At 37.6% G+C, this 16,480-nt stretch overlaps 1 protein-coding gene across 1 annotated transcript; it reads right to left on the bottom strand.

Moving 5' to 3' along the window:
• Positions 1 to 22: 22 nt before the first annotated feature.
• On the bottom strand, positions 23 to 14,558 carry ASB14 (ankyrin repeat and SOCS box containing 14). Its single transcript, XM_065886138.1, has 9 exons — positions 14,437 to 14,558; positions 11,554 to 11,598; positions 10,960 to 11,093; positions 10,704 to 10,862; positions 8,232 to 8,477; positions 4,388 to 4,559; positions 3,373 to 3,919; positions 1,574 to 1,727; positions 23 to 837 (listed from the first exon to the last, which is right to left on the bottom strand). The coding sequence occupies exons 1-9, from the start codon at positions 14,556 to 14,558 to the stop codon at positions 659 to 661; spliced, it is 1,758 nt and encodes a 585-aa protein (XP_065742210.1). The 3' UTR covers positions 23 to 658.
• Between the last annotated feature and the right edge of the window lie 1,922 nt (positions 14,559 to 16,480).

Genomic DNA, 16,480 nt, shown 5'->3' with positions numbered 1-16,480 from the left:
TACAGGAATCATAAGCCATCATCCATTCGAAAACACTTGTAGTGATCACATTAACCAATAAATGGCAACCCTTAGCCAGGGTTTTGTAGAAAGAAGGAACGCATGTATCCCATTAATGATGAATTCGCAATTGAAGGTTCTCTTTCAATTAACTGAATTACCTCAGTAATGGACTCTGCAAGTAAACAGACACTAAGCTGGCCTTGGGACTTTTGTACAAGAACAGCTAATTTTAGGGTCATGTACTGGGGTCAATACTTTATTCATTGCAGTCACTAAGACATTTTATATATGTACTTCTCTGTAAGAAGGATTACTGTTAATTCAGAATTATCTTGAATTATCAGAGGTAGCATTTATTATTTTGAGCATGTAGAAACGTGGATTTATACATTTAATGTAAGATGAATACAGCATTAGAACTGATGTATCTTAGTTAATTGAAATTTTTACTGTTTGGGTTTTATTTTTACAAAACTGCCTTTCAGAATGCCAGCCATCTGTTGAGAGGCTATGTTCAGAGTGACTTTTTAAAGAATGTAGACTGCATTGAGATTTTAGTTGCTAGGTAAAGTGAGCAATATGAATCAATGTAACAAGTCACATTTTAAGAAAGACATCTGCGGAATTATATACCTTTTCATCCAGAATAGTTTGATTACCAGGTTCCTGTGAAAATTCCTTGTTCATAAAGGTCATATTCTTTGTAAAGGACATATGCCTTTAGACGATTGGGTAACGGAAGAAATGACATGAAGATGGGGCAGCGCAAATGTAAACGTCCCATACACTTCCGGATCTTGAGGCGGCACAAATGTTTCAGGGAGCGAGGGTTTGCTAAAATGAAAAACAGGCACATTATCCAAAAGAAAGAATTGCTTCATTTTTTAGTGATCTTTAGCAAATGTATTTTATACTTAAGCCACCAAGATTTTCATTTGCTGTGACTAAATGGAAAAGGTAATTGGGAAATAGCTTTCCACTTCTCACTGCAGATCTCGTAGCTGTGGTTTCAGAGCCATGTCACGTTAAGAGTCCAAAGACTGGCATCAGTTGTGGGTCTGGCCTGTGAGACCTAAAGCTCCTACATCTGTGTGTATTAACCCCCTGTTCTGCCCCTTGGGGTCAGGCTAAAAACTAAAGATCACTACCTGTGGGGAAATTATATGAAAGAAATTCTTCTTAATTTGACTTATGTGCTACTGTGAAAGAATTTGATTTGAAGGGTCATTTAATATCCTCTGTAGCCTTAGATCTTAGCATTTTCTCATCCCTGTTTTTAGTGCCATTTCATAGTTTTTAATTCCTGTGTCTATGGTGTACCATAGGACCAGAAGAAAAGTATTATCTACCTATATAATAAATAATTACCTAACAGATTTTATCTATTGGGAAATGGTAGTAAGTACAAATTAAGTGCAGTTATAAATGGTAACATTTTTTAGATAGGAATAGTATTTTTCTTGGTTTCTTTAGGTCAAGCTTTTAACTGAAGAGAACAATGTTCTACAAAAGAAATAAGAGCTCAGTTAGTATTTTTTGGTAAGAATCGTCAAGAAAGAAAGATACTCACTCAAGATAAAATGGATTTCTGACCAGAGCCTCTGTTTTTGGAGCACAGCTTTCAACTTTGAACAGATCCTAACTTGATCAACATAATCAAGCATCACTCGAACAACCTTTCCAGAGAGATGTTGCAGCCATGACAAAGTTATTACTTCGCAGAACTGAGGAAGAAAATCAGAACTATGAAAGTAAATGGAAAACTAAGTATCTGTGGTTTAACACAGTAATCAAAAGAACACTAAACTCGGAGTCAAGAACCAAGGTTTGAAGTTCCTCATTTATAAACTAAGGTGTTGAACAAGAAAATATTTCTTAGCTCTAACATTTGGAAAAATATTTACTACCAAGTCTTCCAAACTTTATAAGATACAAAGGTTTAAAACAGACTGTTACCTAATAGCTTTTATCCCCTTTGGTTGCCTGCATGGCTGTGTGGAATAAAGATTACCTTTCCAGCTTCACTTGCATCTAGATGTGGCCATCTGACTAAGTTCTAGCCAATGAGATGTCAATGGAAGTGTGAGCAACTTCCAGAATGCTGTTAAAGGAAGAGCAAGGTGTGTGCTGCTTCCTCCTGCCTGCCTTCCTGCTGGTTGGACTGTGGATGTGAGTTTCTCCTGTGAATCATGGAACTGTCCAATTAGAAGTCTATTTACTCTCGCCTTTATTTATAGGAGAGGGAAGTAAGCCATGTTATTAGAGCCTCTCTTATTTGGGGTTTTCTATCATTCATAACCTATTCCCACTCTCATACTTGAAACGTATGATAGTTTCTGCCTTTAAGTAATTTACATGTCCTTACACAAGATGCCCATGTAAGAAGGCAAATAATACTATATGAAAAGTCAGGAAATAATACAAGATGACATATTGCTTAAATACCAAGTCCTACATTAATCATAACCTAAAAGTAATATACAATATAAAAATATTTTCCTTTTCAGAATTGACTCAAAGTTCTTTCTCCATTTTATTTATATTTTCAGATTTTAATAATATGAATTCAAGTATCTATAGTGCATCTATTGTGTGCTAAGCACAGATCTGTAGGCTGAGGAAAGTGGTGAACAAGAGCTTACATTCATGTATTTGTGGGGGAGATACATTAATCAGTAAAATATTAAGAATTTCAGAAACCGATAAGTAAAAGAAATGAAAAGCATTAAAGAGAATGATTAGGGAACAGAACTACCTTAGGTAAGATGCATAAGGAAGGGCCTCTTTGAGGAGGTAACACTTGAAATGAGACCTGAAGGGTGGCAGCTATTTGAAAAATCAGGGGAACAGCTCAAGTTGGGGAAAATAGAAGTGACCAATTAAGTAGGGGGAAAATAGGAGACTGTGGTGTGATGACAGCTAAGAGAAAAATGTCTCAAGAAGAGAGTGGTCAACTATATTTATTGTGATCCTTTTTTCATCAAAATGTGACCAAAGAAATCCATTAATCAAATGTTAGAGCCAAAAACCTAGGGGTACAAGTATCAGGAACCCAGAAACATTTTAGCTAGATAACTCACTTCTTCAAAGAAAAAACATAACTGGTATATAAGGCTGCATTTATTTTTCACAGCCTTGTTCAGATGTTGCTTCATTTGTGAAACTCCCTAACTGGAGTTAAATCACTTTTTCCTCTGTTTCTATACCTTTTACATCTTTCTACTATCATGTTTATTTTATCATATATTTATCATATTAAAATCTTTCCCTCCATGAGCTTCTGGAGGGGATGGAATTTTATCTTTTGCTGTAGTTCAGGGACACGGATAATGACTACATAGGGTGACACAGCCGATACTGTGCACTTACCATAGTATCTTTGATAACTGTAGATGTCCAGCCTTCAACAAAAGTATAGAAAGGATGAACTTTGTCTCCATGAGGACAGTCAAAGCATCGCTCTGTGTCATACCCATAATTCAACAGCATCCTGAGCATGACTTCATCTTTCAGTGTGTATTGAAGTGCTGATGGGAAATGTAAAGGGTTGACTTTGCAGAAGTAATTAACGTTGGCCCCATGCCGTAGCAGCAGGCTTATCAGCTCATAGTTGCCCATCCTTAGGGCTACCTGGAGGCAGTTAACTGGGTCTTGATTAGGCAGAGCTCCAGCGCTCAGAAGCAGCTTAACTGAAGAGAGGTCACCATTTGATACAGCAAAATACAAAGCTGACTTCCTGTGGTCATCATAGTGTTTGCGAATTCTCTGATCTAGCATGAAATTTACATCAAATCCAGCCTGGATGAGAAGTTCCAGGCATTTGGGGTGTGCTCCTGCTGCTGCACAGTGAACTGGACTGATGCCACTCCGCTTAATGGCAGCAAAATCTGTGACTGGAACCAAAATCTTCAGAGCTCTGAGAAAGAATTTCAAAGTGCATTAAAAAATAGTTTTTGTTAAGATGCTGCATTGACCTGTATATGATTGCTTTATACTAGCACTGGATGGTATTAGCATCAGTTGGTTTTTAGACACCCCAACCAAAAAAAAGCATGGGCCTGCATCCAAAAACTCAGATACCACGTAAAGTTAAATGAAACTAAGGTGTAGATATAAAACTCAGAATTACCCCAGTCAGTGAAACCTGAGGCTCCCCATATTGCCAAATGACCTGAAAATAAAATAGTTTTATGTCTCTTCAGGGTCTACAGAGGATGTCTGAATTTACCACTTTCTAGCTGGTCAAGAGTTTCTCACCTTTAAAAGGGGTGTTGGAGTTGTAGGATCAGAGGTGAAGAATATAAAATTCCCAGAAGCTGCCCCCCCTCCAAAACCCCATGGCTATTACTATTTCTATTATTTGCAATAATGTAGTTGAACTTACAACAAGTGGCCTCTGTCAGCTGCCACATGAATGGGCAGGTGGCCTGAATTCTTAGGGATGTTGGCATCAGCTCCATACTCTAGCAAGAGAGTCACAGAGTCTGGATTTCCTCCACTAGCTGCTTCAAGTAAGATGGAAGAAGAATCAGAGGCCTGACCAAGAGCATTAGCTCCTAGAAGGAGAAAGAGTGATGTTATGCAAAGAGTCTTTTCCACCGTATTGCTTAAGTATTCTTAAAAGTGTACCACCACTACCAAAAAGCAATTATTGAGCAGCTACTTTAGCAAAACACTAAGAATCAAAGACCTAAAGTATGTACCTCCTGTCTCAGACAGTTTACAAACTAGTTGGGGAGAGAAAATGGTGTAAGCAGTCTCTAAGTTATAAGTAGGTTGGCTTTCAGAGTAATTTTGTAAGTTATTTGTTTCTAACTTAAAAATCCCAGGAGAAGTAATTTTATAGAAGATGGTTTTATTTCCAGACCAGCATACAAAAGCTCGCTTACCTCATAACACACTATAAGATGGTCTAACAATCCTGTTGAACTATGTCACCATGACATCTAATGAAGATCTTACGGTGGAAAAGCGTATTTGTTCTGTTTTAACTTGTTCCTAGGAGACTGTTCATACTAAGAGACACTAGCTGTTTTTAGTTGAAGATAGGGACTGCTGATAGTTAAAAGGGTATATTGTAGTACCCTGTAAGCTAAGTGCTGTGTGAGTGGTGTGGATAATAAGAGTACAGATACAGGCTGTCTTCTTGAAGATCTCAGGGCTGGGGTTGTGAGCAGGGCTGGGAGGTGAAGGAAGGAGGGAGGAATTTGGGGTCAGTTGTGGAAGGCCTCTCAGTAAAGGCTTTGAAGAAAGAGTAGCATTCGAATGGACAAAAGAAAAGGAGGACACTCTGGGCACCTTCACAACTCATATAAAAAAGATATAGTGACTTTAGTGTGGACTCCATAATCTTCAGAATATAAGGACTCTAATAATTTATTGACTGTCTTGCATGTGTAAGCAGTAAGCCAAAGCCCATTTAAGGTGTATGTTGGCTCATCACAGTCATTTGTTCTTCTCTGTTCTTTATTTTGGCAATATCATCCACATACAAATTCTATTTCAATATATTATTCCTAATTTATATGGTGTCATTGTGCTTTACATGGAATGGCACTCTACTGCTGTTTCAACTTGGAGGAAATTGAAAGATCTTTCTTCATGGAAAAGATTATGATGAATCAGATCTCAGTCTTAAAAGCTCATATAGTTTTAGATGCAAAACTCCAGACTTAAGTGGAGTTGTACCGTAGGAGGAGAGATGAAAGTGACTTCAGTCTTTGGAAAATTATGTCCCCTCCTTAACAAGTGCAGAATGGGGTACCCAAATGATGCCATTCATTGAATAATCCATCTTGAAAATGAATTCCTAGAAGACAGATTATCTTCTCTATGTTCTGGAAGGAATCCATAAAATGCTTCCTACAGAAGAATTCTCACTGTAGCATTTGATGAGGAATAATCCATTTTAGGTGGGTGTTCTCTTAGTGAAAGTTCTACGTAGAACTATGAGAAATCTATTATATGCACCATGTTTTTTCTTTTACTGTTACTCACATTTTTTGCTAATACATATAATATATATGTCCTGATTATCATCGCTCAATTAGATAACCCCTTCCTGCATATTTTTGTCTAATTGAAAAATTTGTAAATGGATTAAAATATTTTGAAAATTAAAAAAAAAAGAATATAGTGGCTCCCCCAGAACCCCATTCCTAGAATGCATTAAGAAATGTCTAATAAGCCCCCATGTAATGAGTACTCACTATGTGCTGGTTTCTTTTTTTTTTTTTTTTGCAGCACGCAGGCCTCTCACTGTTGTGGCCCCTCCCGTCGCGGAGCACAGGCTCCGGACGCGCAGGCTCAGCGGCCATGGCTCACGGGCCCAGCCGCTCCGCGGCATGTGGGATCTTCTCGGACCGGGGCACGAACCCGTGTCCCCTGCATCGGCAGGCGGACTCTCAACCACTGCGCCACCAGGGAAGCCCTGGTTTCTTTATGTATGTAATAATTTCTAAACTTCACAACAACCCTAGGAAGTAGATGCTAATATCTTCATTTTAAGATGAAGAAACTGAGTTTCATTGAGATTAAATTACTTCACCAGAGATGCACAACTAGTAAGAAAGGTAGTCGGGATTCATATACAGGTGGGCCAGACCCAGGTGCTATTTCTATGATGCCATGTTGCCACTCTAGCAGTGCAAGGTAATAAAGTAATGTGATTTGGAATGAGACAGATGTGGGTTCAAAGCTTGGCTCTTCTATTTAGTAGCTATGTGCAAATGACTGTATAAGGGGCTTACCTAAGGGAAATGCTCCCTCACTGACCTCACTGAGGTCAACCGATACTGGTTTCTTTGAAAGGTTAAGGATTTAAAATCTGTCGCCTCTCTTTTTTTTGTGTGTGGTACGTGGGCCTCTCACTGTTGTGGCCTCTCCCATTGCGGAGCACAGGCTCCGGACGCGCAGGCTCAGCGGCCATGGCTCACGGGCCCAGACACTCCGCGGCATGTGGGATCTTCCTGGACCGGGGCACGAAGCCGTGTCCCCTGCATCGGCAGGTGGACTCAACCACTGCGCCACCAGGGAAGCCCTCTCCTGTTTCTTTATATTTTAATCAATGATCTACACAAAAGGTTGCTCTTTTTGTGTAGATGAAGGATCCAGTGTTTACTTTGCTATTCCAGCTAATAACTTTAGACATCTCTGGTATCACTCATTTAAAACATCTTACTTAAAAGGTCTTATGGCCATTGATTGGGAACTAGCCTCCCCTATATGATAGGAAAGATTTAGGTAAGTCTAAAAAGCAGAAAGTTGTTCTTAAATGTAGGAGTCCCTGCAGTCTAGAAAATTGGACACCAGGACCGTCTATTGTTAGAGAAAGAAATAAGACTTCTGGATACAAATGGGGAGGAGAATAAAGAAGATAATTCTAATATTGGGACTTTATTAAATCTTGGTAAAGATTTGCTTCTTTGAAAAAAAGCTTTAGATATTACACTGCTCTTCTAACAGTGTCATCAATGAGGGTCTCCTCAAAGACAGTTCTCTGAGCTAGGATCTCTGCCAGTTAAACCAGGATCTAAGATGGCCACAGCTATAGCACGGGTGGCAGGGGAGGGTGTGTTTGAAGGGAAGTTCTACAACTGGTACCATCCCTGACCCTCACTTTCCTCAAGGGTAAAATGAGGATAATGCCTACCTTACAGGGTTTGTAGAAGATTATTTGAGATAAAATAAGTAGCTTAATACCTGGTGCTTAGAGAGTACTCAATACATATAAATTGCCTTCCCCTTCTCTCAGAGTTTTGTTTATTAATAGAGGGGAGAAGTGGGACCCAAAGAGAAGAAATCAGGAAGAATTTCCTAACAACTTAATTCATCTGGTAACAGGTTGGACTGCCTCATAACTTAGCTTAAGCAGAGACACGTGAAGGGGATGTTGTGGAGTGTTTCATTCTATGAATCTAGAAAAGAACACCACCACACAAAAAATTAAACAAAAAACAACCATCCTCTTAACATGGTCAGGGTACATTAAATAAAAGAGTAACCTGCATCCTAGTAATTTTAGGGAAACTGCTTCTCAGCAAATAAGAAATATTCAACCCCTATTTTAGGCTCTTTCAATAGCTAATATTAACACACACTTCAATAAAATATTAAGTTAGGCTTAAATAAAATGTTAACTTCTATTACACTGAAGCTCTCCAGAAAGAGGAGAATGCTTAGGTCATGTTATCCTTTAGTAGTGTGCTGACTGTATAGGAAAATCTTGCCTTTCTGCAGTAATAGTTCCATGATTTTAGTGTGTCCACTTTGGGCAGCAAGAGCAAGAGGAGTGAATCCGTAGGAGCTCTTTGGGTCAGGGTGGGCCCCAGAAACCAGCAGGAGCTTCACTATGTCCCGTCTGCCCAGCCTGGCTGCTTCGTGGAGAGCTGTCTTCTCGTTGGCACACCGCAGATTGACATCTGCTCCATGGCTGATCAGCAAGGCGGCCATATTGTAGGAGTCCTGTAGAACAGCTGAGAGATTAGAAGTGAGGGAGGCATCATGTTCAACCGGAAATTAAGGCCAGAGTATCAGATCAGCTAGTTTCCCTCAGGCTTTCCTACCTATTCCCCATGTACCAGCATTTGGTGTTTAGGAAACGGATTGTAAAATGAGGCATATATCAAATAATATTAATAGTGTTTTACATCAATAGGCTATTTGCTTTTCTGTAAACCATGACCAATTGTTCATTGTCTGTTGGCTGCTTATGTAGCTGAAAAACAAAGTTTTCATTTATCATCTTTATGTTCTCAAGAAAATGGGAACTTAAGTACCTAGTACAGTCCTAGAAATGTTTGTAGCTGCTTTACATGAGGAAAAACAAAAACAGCAATAATTAGGAAATTATTGTTAACCTCACATTTTGTTAACCAATATTCTCTAATTGGCATTTCTGCATTTCTGCTGTTAATTTGCATTGGATGATAATCTTTAGTCTTTCAAGATTCTAGAGCACCTTAATTTATCCATCTCCCTATCCATTTGCTAATTGTTGGCACCAGCTGTGTTTGGGGAATCTTGCTAGGTGTTAGACACTGAATCAGTATGAATTCTGCTCACAACCATTTATAATGTAATTATATAATTATAGCCATATCAAGGGCTATAACTGCACTAAGACTAGGAATATAGAGCGCCAAGAGTGTTGGGTCTTTTGTAATTCATTGAGCTGGCACTTTGTGTGCTCCTTCATTCTGGAAAGATGAAACATGTCCTTTGTTTTAGGAAATAATTTTCTAGACTTGTCTCATTGACGGTATATTGCCTCTATTTTGTCTGTTCTCTTTCTACCATTCCTGTTACTCACAGGTTGCTCCTCTTCAGTTATCATCCTAGTTCTCTTAGTTATTCTTCTTACTGATTTTTCATTTCTTATCTTCTTCTTCTGGAAGCTTTCCTAACTTTTATCTCCTCGCATTTGAGTTTTTTAAAATTTCTGCCGTCATATTTTTAATTTTCAAGAGTGTTTTCTGTTTTGTTCTTCATTTTTTTTTAGTAGTGTCCTGCTAGTTCATTAATTTTCATTGATTTCTCTGAGGAAATTAATGATAATTTCCCCCTACCTTTTATTTTCCCCTAAATAATCTGTTTCCTCCAAGTTGTTTATCTTTGTTTGTTGAAGACTTTCCTCAGATAGTCCTTGGATGTCTGCTCATGATTAAGAGCTGGGGACTAAAAATCTGCCTGGAAATTCTAAACATTGACTGTGGTCTTAACTGTAGGTTAATATGCCTGGGCTATTTGTTGGGCAACCTCCAGTTTTAGTATTTTTAGTTCTTTCTCTTTGAGCTGATCAGATTCTCCAAAGAAGCCTCCTCTTGGAGGGAGAAGTTCTAGCTGCCGGCTTTCTAGAATTTGGTGAAGAACTGGCAGATCTCAGCCTATGTGCTTAATTCCTCCAGTGTTTTCAATCCAGTATTCTTGCCCTTGCCAAATAACCCCCAGTCCAGAGAGCCTTTGCTCACACATTCAGAGAAAAAACTTCCAAAATTCTGCTGGGTGGGGGAAGGGTCTGACCCAGCAGGGTGGATTGAGAGAAGTGATCTAGATACCTGACTACTTGTTTCTTAATAGTTTCCAACCAATTTTTCTATTTTAGCTGCCCATCCTTCATCCCTGCTCCATGAGGTAACTATAGCCAACAATTTCCAGGCCTTTTGATATAACTGTGCTGGTTTTTGGCTTTCCCCACTCCAAGTTAAGATTTGGCTTTCTTGACACTTACTACTCATCCATCCGCTCTTCTGATTTTTAAAAATCATGTTATTGTTGTCTCCTCTTCCATTCTTCCCATTCTTTGTATCTTAACCCTTTAAAACACCTGATGAACTGTAATCCTCCCGAAGACTCAGGAGGCAGCAGAAATACTCATTCATATTTAATCTGCCATCTTTACCCAACCATTGGCTGCTTCTTCCTACTCTGCTCCTCTCCTATATTTCTTATACCAGAATTAACTTGTTCAACTGAGGTACCATGTAAAAATGATCAGCTCATAATTGGGCAGAGACTTTCCCTCAGGCCACCACACAGGCCAGCCTATATAAAGCTTTTTGAGGGTCAGGTACCCATGAGTGGTTATTTGGCACCAGAGTGACAGTGCTACAACTATGCACAAGAAACTGCCTTTGAAACCCGTGGGCCTGGAGGACACTCAGAGCCACAGACTGTTCTCCAGAGCTAACGTGTTAATTTACCTGTAAGAAGAGGAGAATTGCCTTTGACATTCTTGGCATTTGGATTGCAGCCATTGAGAAGAAGAAAACAGACATTTTCTAAGAGGCAATTGCTGACAGCCAAAAAAAGTGGTGTTTCACCATTGTTGGTGGTTTGCTCCCACACACTGGGTTTTGAAGCTGAAATAAATCCATTAGACCACACAGATTAAGATACAGAAATAAATTTTAAATTTATTTCTCAGAAGCATCAATAAGAGTTATAAAGGGAGTTTACCATTCAGGGTTATTTCCAAAATGTTCTTATTTAATTGCACTGCAGCCTTATGGAGAGGAAGCCAGCCTATCTCATCTGCTTCATCAAAAGCAGAACGGTACTTGGTCAACCCTGACAATACATCTTCCTTACCTATTAACAAGTCAAATGAGAACATATTCACATTTGGCACATATACAAGGCAGCCCATACTGCTTCTGAATTCCATCATCAAGGTTAGTGCATGAGACAACAATATTTTAGCACTACCTTTAATGAAAGACAAATTTAAATGGCATAGGACAAACAAGCAGTAAGGCCTTTCATCTAGCATTCCATACCACCTGGACCTGTGAATACCCATCATCTTGTTACACACAGAAAACAGCTCTGTCCACCGAGGAGCCCAGGAGCTGTTTGCTAAGTTTTGCTGAAGTAGTTTCTCCCAGGGAAGGCCCCATCAGACTCTTGACAATTAGCTGTTGACCCCATAGTGTTCGGCACTTGGGAGATCCTGCTTCTAGGCTTCCTGAACTTAGAGGGGAAATGCTACCAGTTGTCACCATTACATCTTACCATAAGTTGAAGGGGATAGAATAGGAAGAGTACTTAACTGTCTCTATTGTTTCAACTATCCTCTTACAGTCTGCAATCAAAAAGCTGCAGAGAAAAAACATATGAATGTAATTCCAAAACTGAGGAAAAAACTAAGGCATTTGATAAAACAAAAGGAAGGGGTAAAGGCAATAGTAGTTAACCAGGAATGAACTCACATGAGGCAAATGACTGAGGCATAATAGAAATACTTCAAAACGCAAGAGGGAGGAGATAGGAGATATATGTATATGTATAGCTGATTCACTTTGTTATAAAGCAGAAACTAACACACCATTGTAAAGCAATTATACTCCAATAAAGATGTTTCAAAAAATAAATAAATAAAAGATATATGTATATATATTCAGAAAAAAAAAAAAAGGAAAAAGAAAACGTAGTATGGCCCTTAATGTATTCCAGGGAAACTCCCCTCCCATGTGTCTTCCCTCATCAGCTTCTTTAGGGCAAGAACTTTGAGAGCCTGGATTACAGTTAGCCTTCAATCAGTGTCTGCTGAACTGAATCAAACATGCCTAGGACTGAAATGTCACACTGTCACATGGTAAAATTTAAATGGCCACTCTATAATGTCAATGATTCTAGCAAAAATTATTATTTAAAAAAATAGTAAATAATCATGGTGTAAGTTTTAAAAAATATTCATGATCAGAATCTGTATTCAAAAACAATTAGCAGTTCTTTAAAGTAATATTTTTATTAAAATATTTAAAGTTTTAAAGCTCAACTTATATTATTTTAAACTCTAGTAAATAAGGATTGTCACCTTCCCTTTTTCTTTGATTATTCAATGAACCCAGCTTGAAAAAAATAAATTCCCTTAGCCAATCTGTCCTACATAAAATTTAGTCAATCTCCCTATCTTAAAGTCAACTGATTAGCAACCTTAATTCAATCTGCAGCCTTAATTCTCCATTGGCATGTAAGGTTACATATCCACAGGTTCTGGGGATTAGGACTTGGGACATCTTTTGGTGAGGGGGGGCTTTACTGCTCCTGTCTCAAGTATATTCTATTTTCCTAATTCCTTCAAGTGCCTGATCAAATCAGCAAGCCTTGCTAAGTATCATACAATTCTTGCAAGTCTAATGACTGAAATTTATAACTGTAGTCAATTTTAATTTCTTTGAAACATTTCAGTACTCTTAATCAAAATCTCTTATGCCTTTCAACCTAAAATCATGACTTCAAAGTTAATCACAAGGTTTAATCACAAGGTTAATACAACAGGTAACCCAATGAAATCCAATTTATTTACAAAACTTTTAACTATTTAAAGATTATTCCTAAATTTAACATAAAAGTGTAGGAATAGTGTAGTAAAGAATGCAGACTCTGAAGCCAGGCTGCCTGGCTCATTACTTACTAGCTCTGTGACCTTGGGTAAGTCATTTAATTTCTCTATGCTATGCCTCAGTCGCCTCATCTCTAAATGGGGAAAATAATAGTACCTACCACATAGAGAGGTAATGAGAATTAGAATTTAAATGAGTTAATACATATTTATGAAATGCTCAGAATAGTGTGGCACACAGTGATCACTCCATGAGTATGTTACTTAAAAAAAAAATACTGTAGGTTTGATATACTCCAACATCTCTGTATTTAATTACAAAATCTCTTGGGGTTAAAACACATTTATCCCATTTTACCTCCATCAGGCAAATAGAGGTCACCACCCCAAGCAAATGGGTTTAATACCCCTGAAAAATAATTGTAACTACTCAGGGGCTTGAAGTTGCTGATCACCCAGAGAGCATTTGACTAGCTGTGCTTGGCCGCAGACAGCCCATATCCAGGGCAATTCTCTTACTCCACTGAGGGATCCATGGGGTCCTTTTCTAGTGTTGTCATACCAGAACTCTGAGTTCACACCCTTCAGAAGGGGTTAGTCTCTTCTGGGTTTAAGTTTACATAATTACTTCTTTTGATTTGAGTAGATTAAAGACTTTACCCTACTAAGGTTTCTGTGTCTTGGTTGGATTTATGCATTTCCTTAGCTCCCCAAAGACAGATGCATTAGTGTTCTCTAGTCTTACATATCCTCATGTATTTCTTCTTTCTGATTTCTCATCTGCCTCTCCTCACCCATATTTGCTATTAACCTCCTCCAACTATTTTCTTTCTTTTTTTAAATTAATTTTTATTGGAGTATGGTTGCTTTACAATGTTGTGTTAGCCTCCACTGCACTACGAAATGAATCAGCCATATACATACAGATATCCCCTCCCTTTTGGACTTCCTTCCCATTTAGGTTACCACAGTGCATTAGGTAGAGTTCCCTGTGCTATAAAGTATGTTCCTATCAGTTGTCTATTTTATACATAGTATCAATAATATCAATGTGTCAATCCCAGTCTTCCAATTCCTCCCTCCCCACCCCCTTCCCCTTTGGTATCCATACATTTGTTCTCTATGTCTATGTCTGTATTTCTGCTTTGCACATAAGGTCACTGATACCATTTTTCTAGATTCCACATATGTGCGTTAACATACGATACTTGTTTTTCTCTTTCTGACTTACTTCACTCTGTGTGACAGTCTCTAGGTCCATCCATGTCTCTACAAATGACCCAATTTCATTCCTTTTTATGGCTGAGTAATATTCCATTGTATATATGTGCCACATCTTCTTTATCCACTCCTCTGTTGATGGACATTTAGGTTGCTTCCATGTCCTGGCTATTATTTTCTTTACTGCCTGATTAAATTCTGAATTATTTCCAAATTTCTCCTGTCTGGTCACACATCAAGTCTCATAGATATTCAGCTCCTTGGATTCTGACCCTCTCTTCTGTTTTTGTCACAACACTAGCATCGGTGCTTATGACAAGGCTCAACTGTTGAATACTTATACTATGTTGCCAATGAGATACCATTACCTCTCATCTTCAGGTGACTGCTGTGTAGTTTCCGGCTTGTGAATATCCTGTAAACTCTGTTGAATGATGAGCTGGGTGTCAAACTCATTGTCTATGTCTTCATCACTGGTGTAATTATCCATGTGAAATGCAGACAGATTTACTTTAAAGTCAAAATGAATTAAAAATATTTTTCCAGTTGTGAAAGATTATCAACTGATTAAAATTATAAATGAAATTCAGAAAACTAAAAAATTAATAGGATTGATAAATGAAAAAGTGCAAAATTTAGAACACAAAATATTCATTAAAAATCTTTTTGAAAACCCCAAACAGTTTTCTGAACTGACACAGATTCAACATAAATTAGAAGTTTTCCATGAGCAGCCATCTACTTAAAGCTTATTCAGGAAACACAACCTTTCATATAAAACTTAGGTCAGTGCCATTATAACTATGAAAATGTTCATACCAATCTATTTTAAACTTGACTTATGAGTTTTTCTCATTAATTGTAGCTCTCACTCCAAAGAATATCTTTCCTACACGCAGGGAGTATAATGCTGAAAATAATATTTTATTTAGTTAGTAAATACTAAAAATAAACATGTTATAGGAATAAATGTATTCTCATAATATGTAACAGGAATAGTGGGAAAAAAAACCCCAATATATTTTACTAGGCAACATCTCAATGGTTTTAAAAGAACATTTCAGTTTTAGCATAGAATAGGTTTGATCACATACCAAAGACTTTTTACCTTTTATTATATCCTTTAGGACAGCACTGAAGTTTTCACTGTTAAGGATTAGCACATCAGAATTTTCATTTATATTTAGGATCTCCACTCCCGTGTAGTGACCATTCCATTAATAGCTTTACTATAAATACTTGATCATAAGACAGTCTGGCACATTCTCCCTGTTTTTTATATGTGGTTTAGCTCTGTTTGAAAACATGATCTCTTTTTTTCACTGCTGTATTCATTAAATTTAAAAGATTAAACATTCTATTCCTGGAATAAAATGCTTTTGCAGGGGGTTGGCCATGTGAAGTGAATTCGTTCTCTTAGGGCTCATGCACATAGACACTACAAACCAGAATCAATTTTCTACTTAAGAGAGGCCAAACATTTTGCACTGACTGAATTATCAAAAGTGACTGTCCCAATGGTCCTGATTCACTGGGATGCTGCACCTACATTTTCTTTGGATTACACAGCTGTGGCCTAAAATGTCCAGGGAATCCTAAGGAAGGAATAAAAGATAATAAAAACAAGATAATAAAATTTTGACTATAATTTTGTTTTGTTGAAATGTTTAAAAATTGTTAATATACACTAATACGATAAGTGCATACTAAATAATAAGAATAATAACTACTAAAAATAACAAAGAGCCCACTTGGCATTTCCAATTAAATATGAAGCAGACGCCAAGAAGCATGATACCACCTCAAGTGTGTAGGATTTCCCTCCAGTCATCTAACTGCCTTTGCATGTCAATTCACTGCTTTGCGTTTCCTTTCCTTGTCACAGGGGTACTGTGAGAAATGGAACTAACGTTTTAAAAGTATGAAGAAAGGGGTTTCATTCTGAAATTGTTTCAACATTTTCCTTATTTACAATTTATTTATTTATGTATTTGAAATGTTTGTGTATAATCACTTCACATAGGTGAGTGGAAATTATTACTGAAGCTGATGAAATGACTTAACACTTGTGAAACAGATAATTTCTGATATTAAATTTTATCCAGTCTTCCTAAATCTGTTTTTCACATATATATCAAACTCAAAAGAGGAACTAAATAAAAGTTTCAAAGATTTTCCACATTTCTTTTCACGATTTTCTTCCACAGATGTCTGTGATCTTGAGAGTCCATGTGGAAGGCTGTGCTCCAATTGAGACTGGTACATCAGGGAGGAGAACAATGCAAAGACCACTCACAAAGATCATTTAAAAGAATTACACCAAGATACTTGGGTTTTATAATATATATATTTTCAAGTAAGTGAAGGCAATTTTTTTAAACTTCTTTCAGATGTTTTCTTAATTTGTCCAAT

Source organism: Phocoena phocoena, chromosome 10 (assembly GCF_963924675.1).
Source record: "Phocoena phocoena chromosome 10, mPhoPho1.1, whole genome shotgun sequence".
In the NCBI taxonomy this organism is placed as follows: domain Eukaryota; kingdom Metazoa; phylum Chordata; class Mammalia; order Artiodactyla; family Phocoenidae; genus Phocoena; species Phocoena phocoena.
This window is presented reverse-complemented; position numbering and strand designations above follow the sequence as displayed.

Coding starts and splice junctions, on each gene's coding strand:
- ASB14 (XM_065886138.1), bottom strand. CDS start 14,558: ATGGATAATTACACCAGTGATGAAGACATAGACAATGAGTTTGACACC. Junction 1,728..3,372: donor CAGTTATCAAAGATACTATG/GTAAGTGCACAG, acceptor TTTCTTCCTCAG/TTCTGCGAAGTAATAACTTT. Junction 838..1,573: donor AGAAATCCATTTTATCTTGA/GTGAGTATCTTT, acceptor TTTTCATTTTAG/CAAACCCTCGCTCCCTGAAA.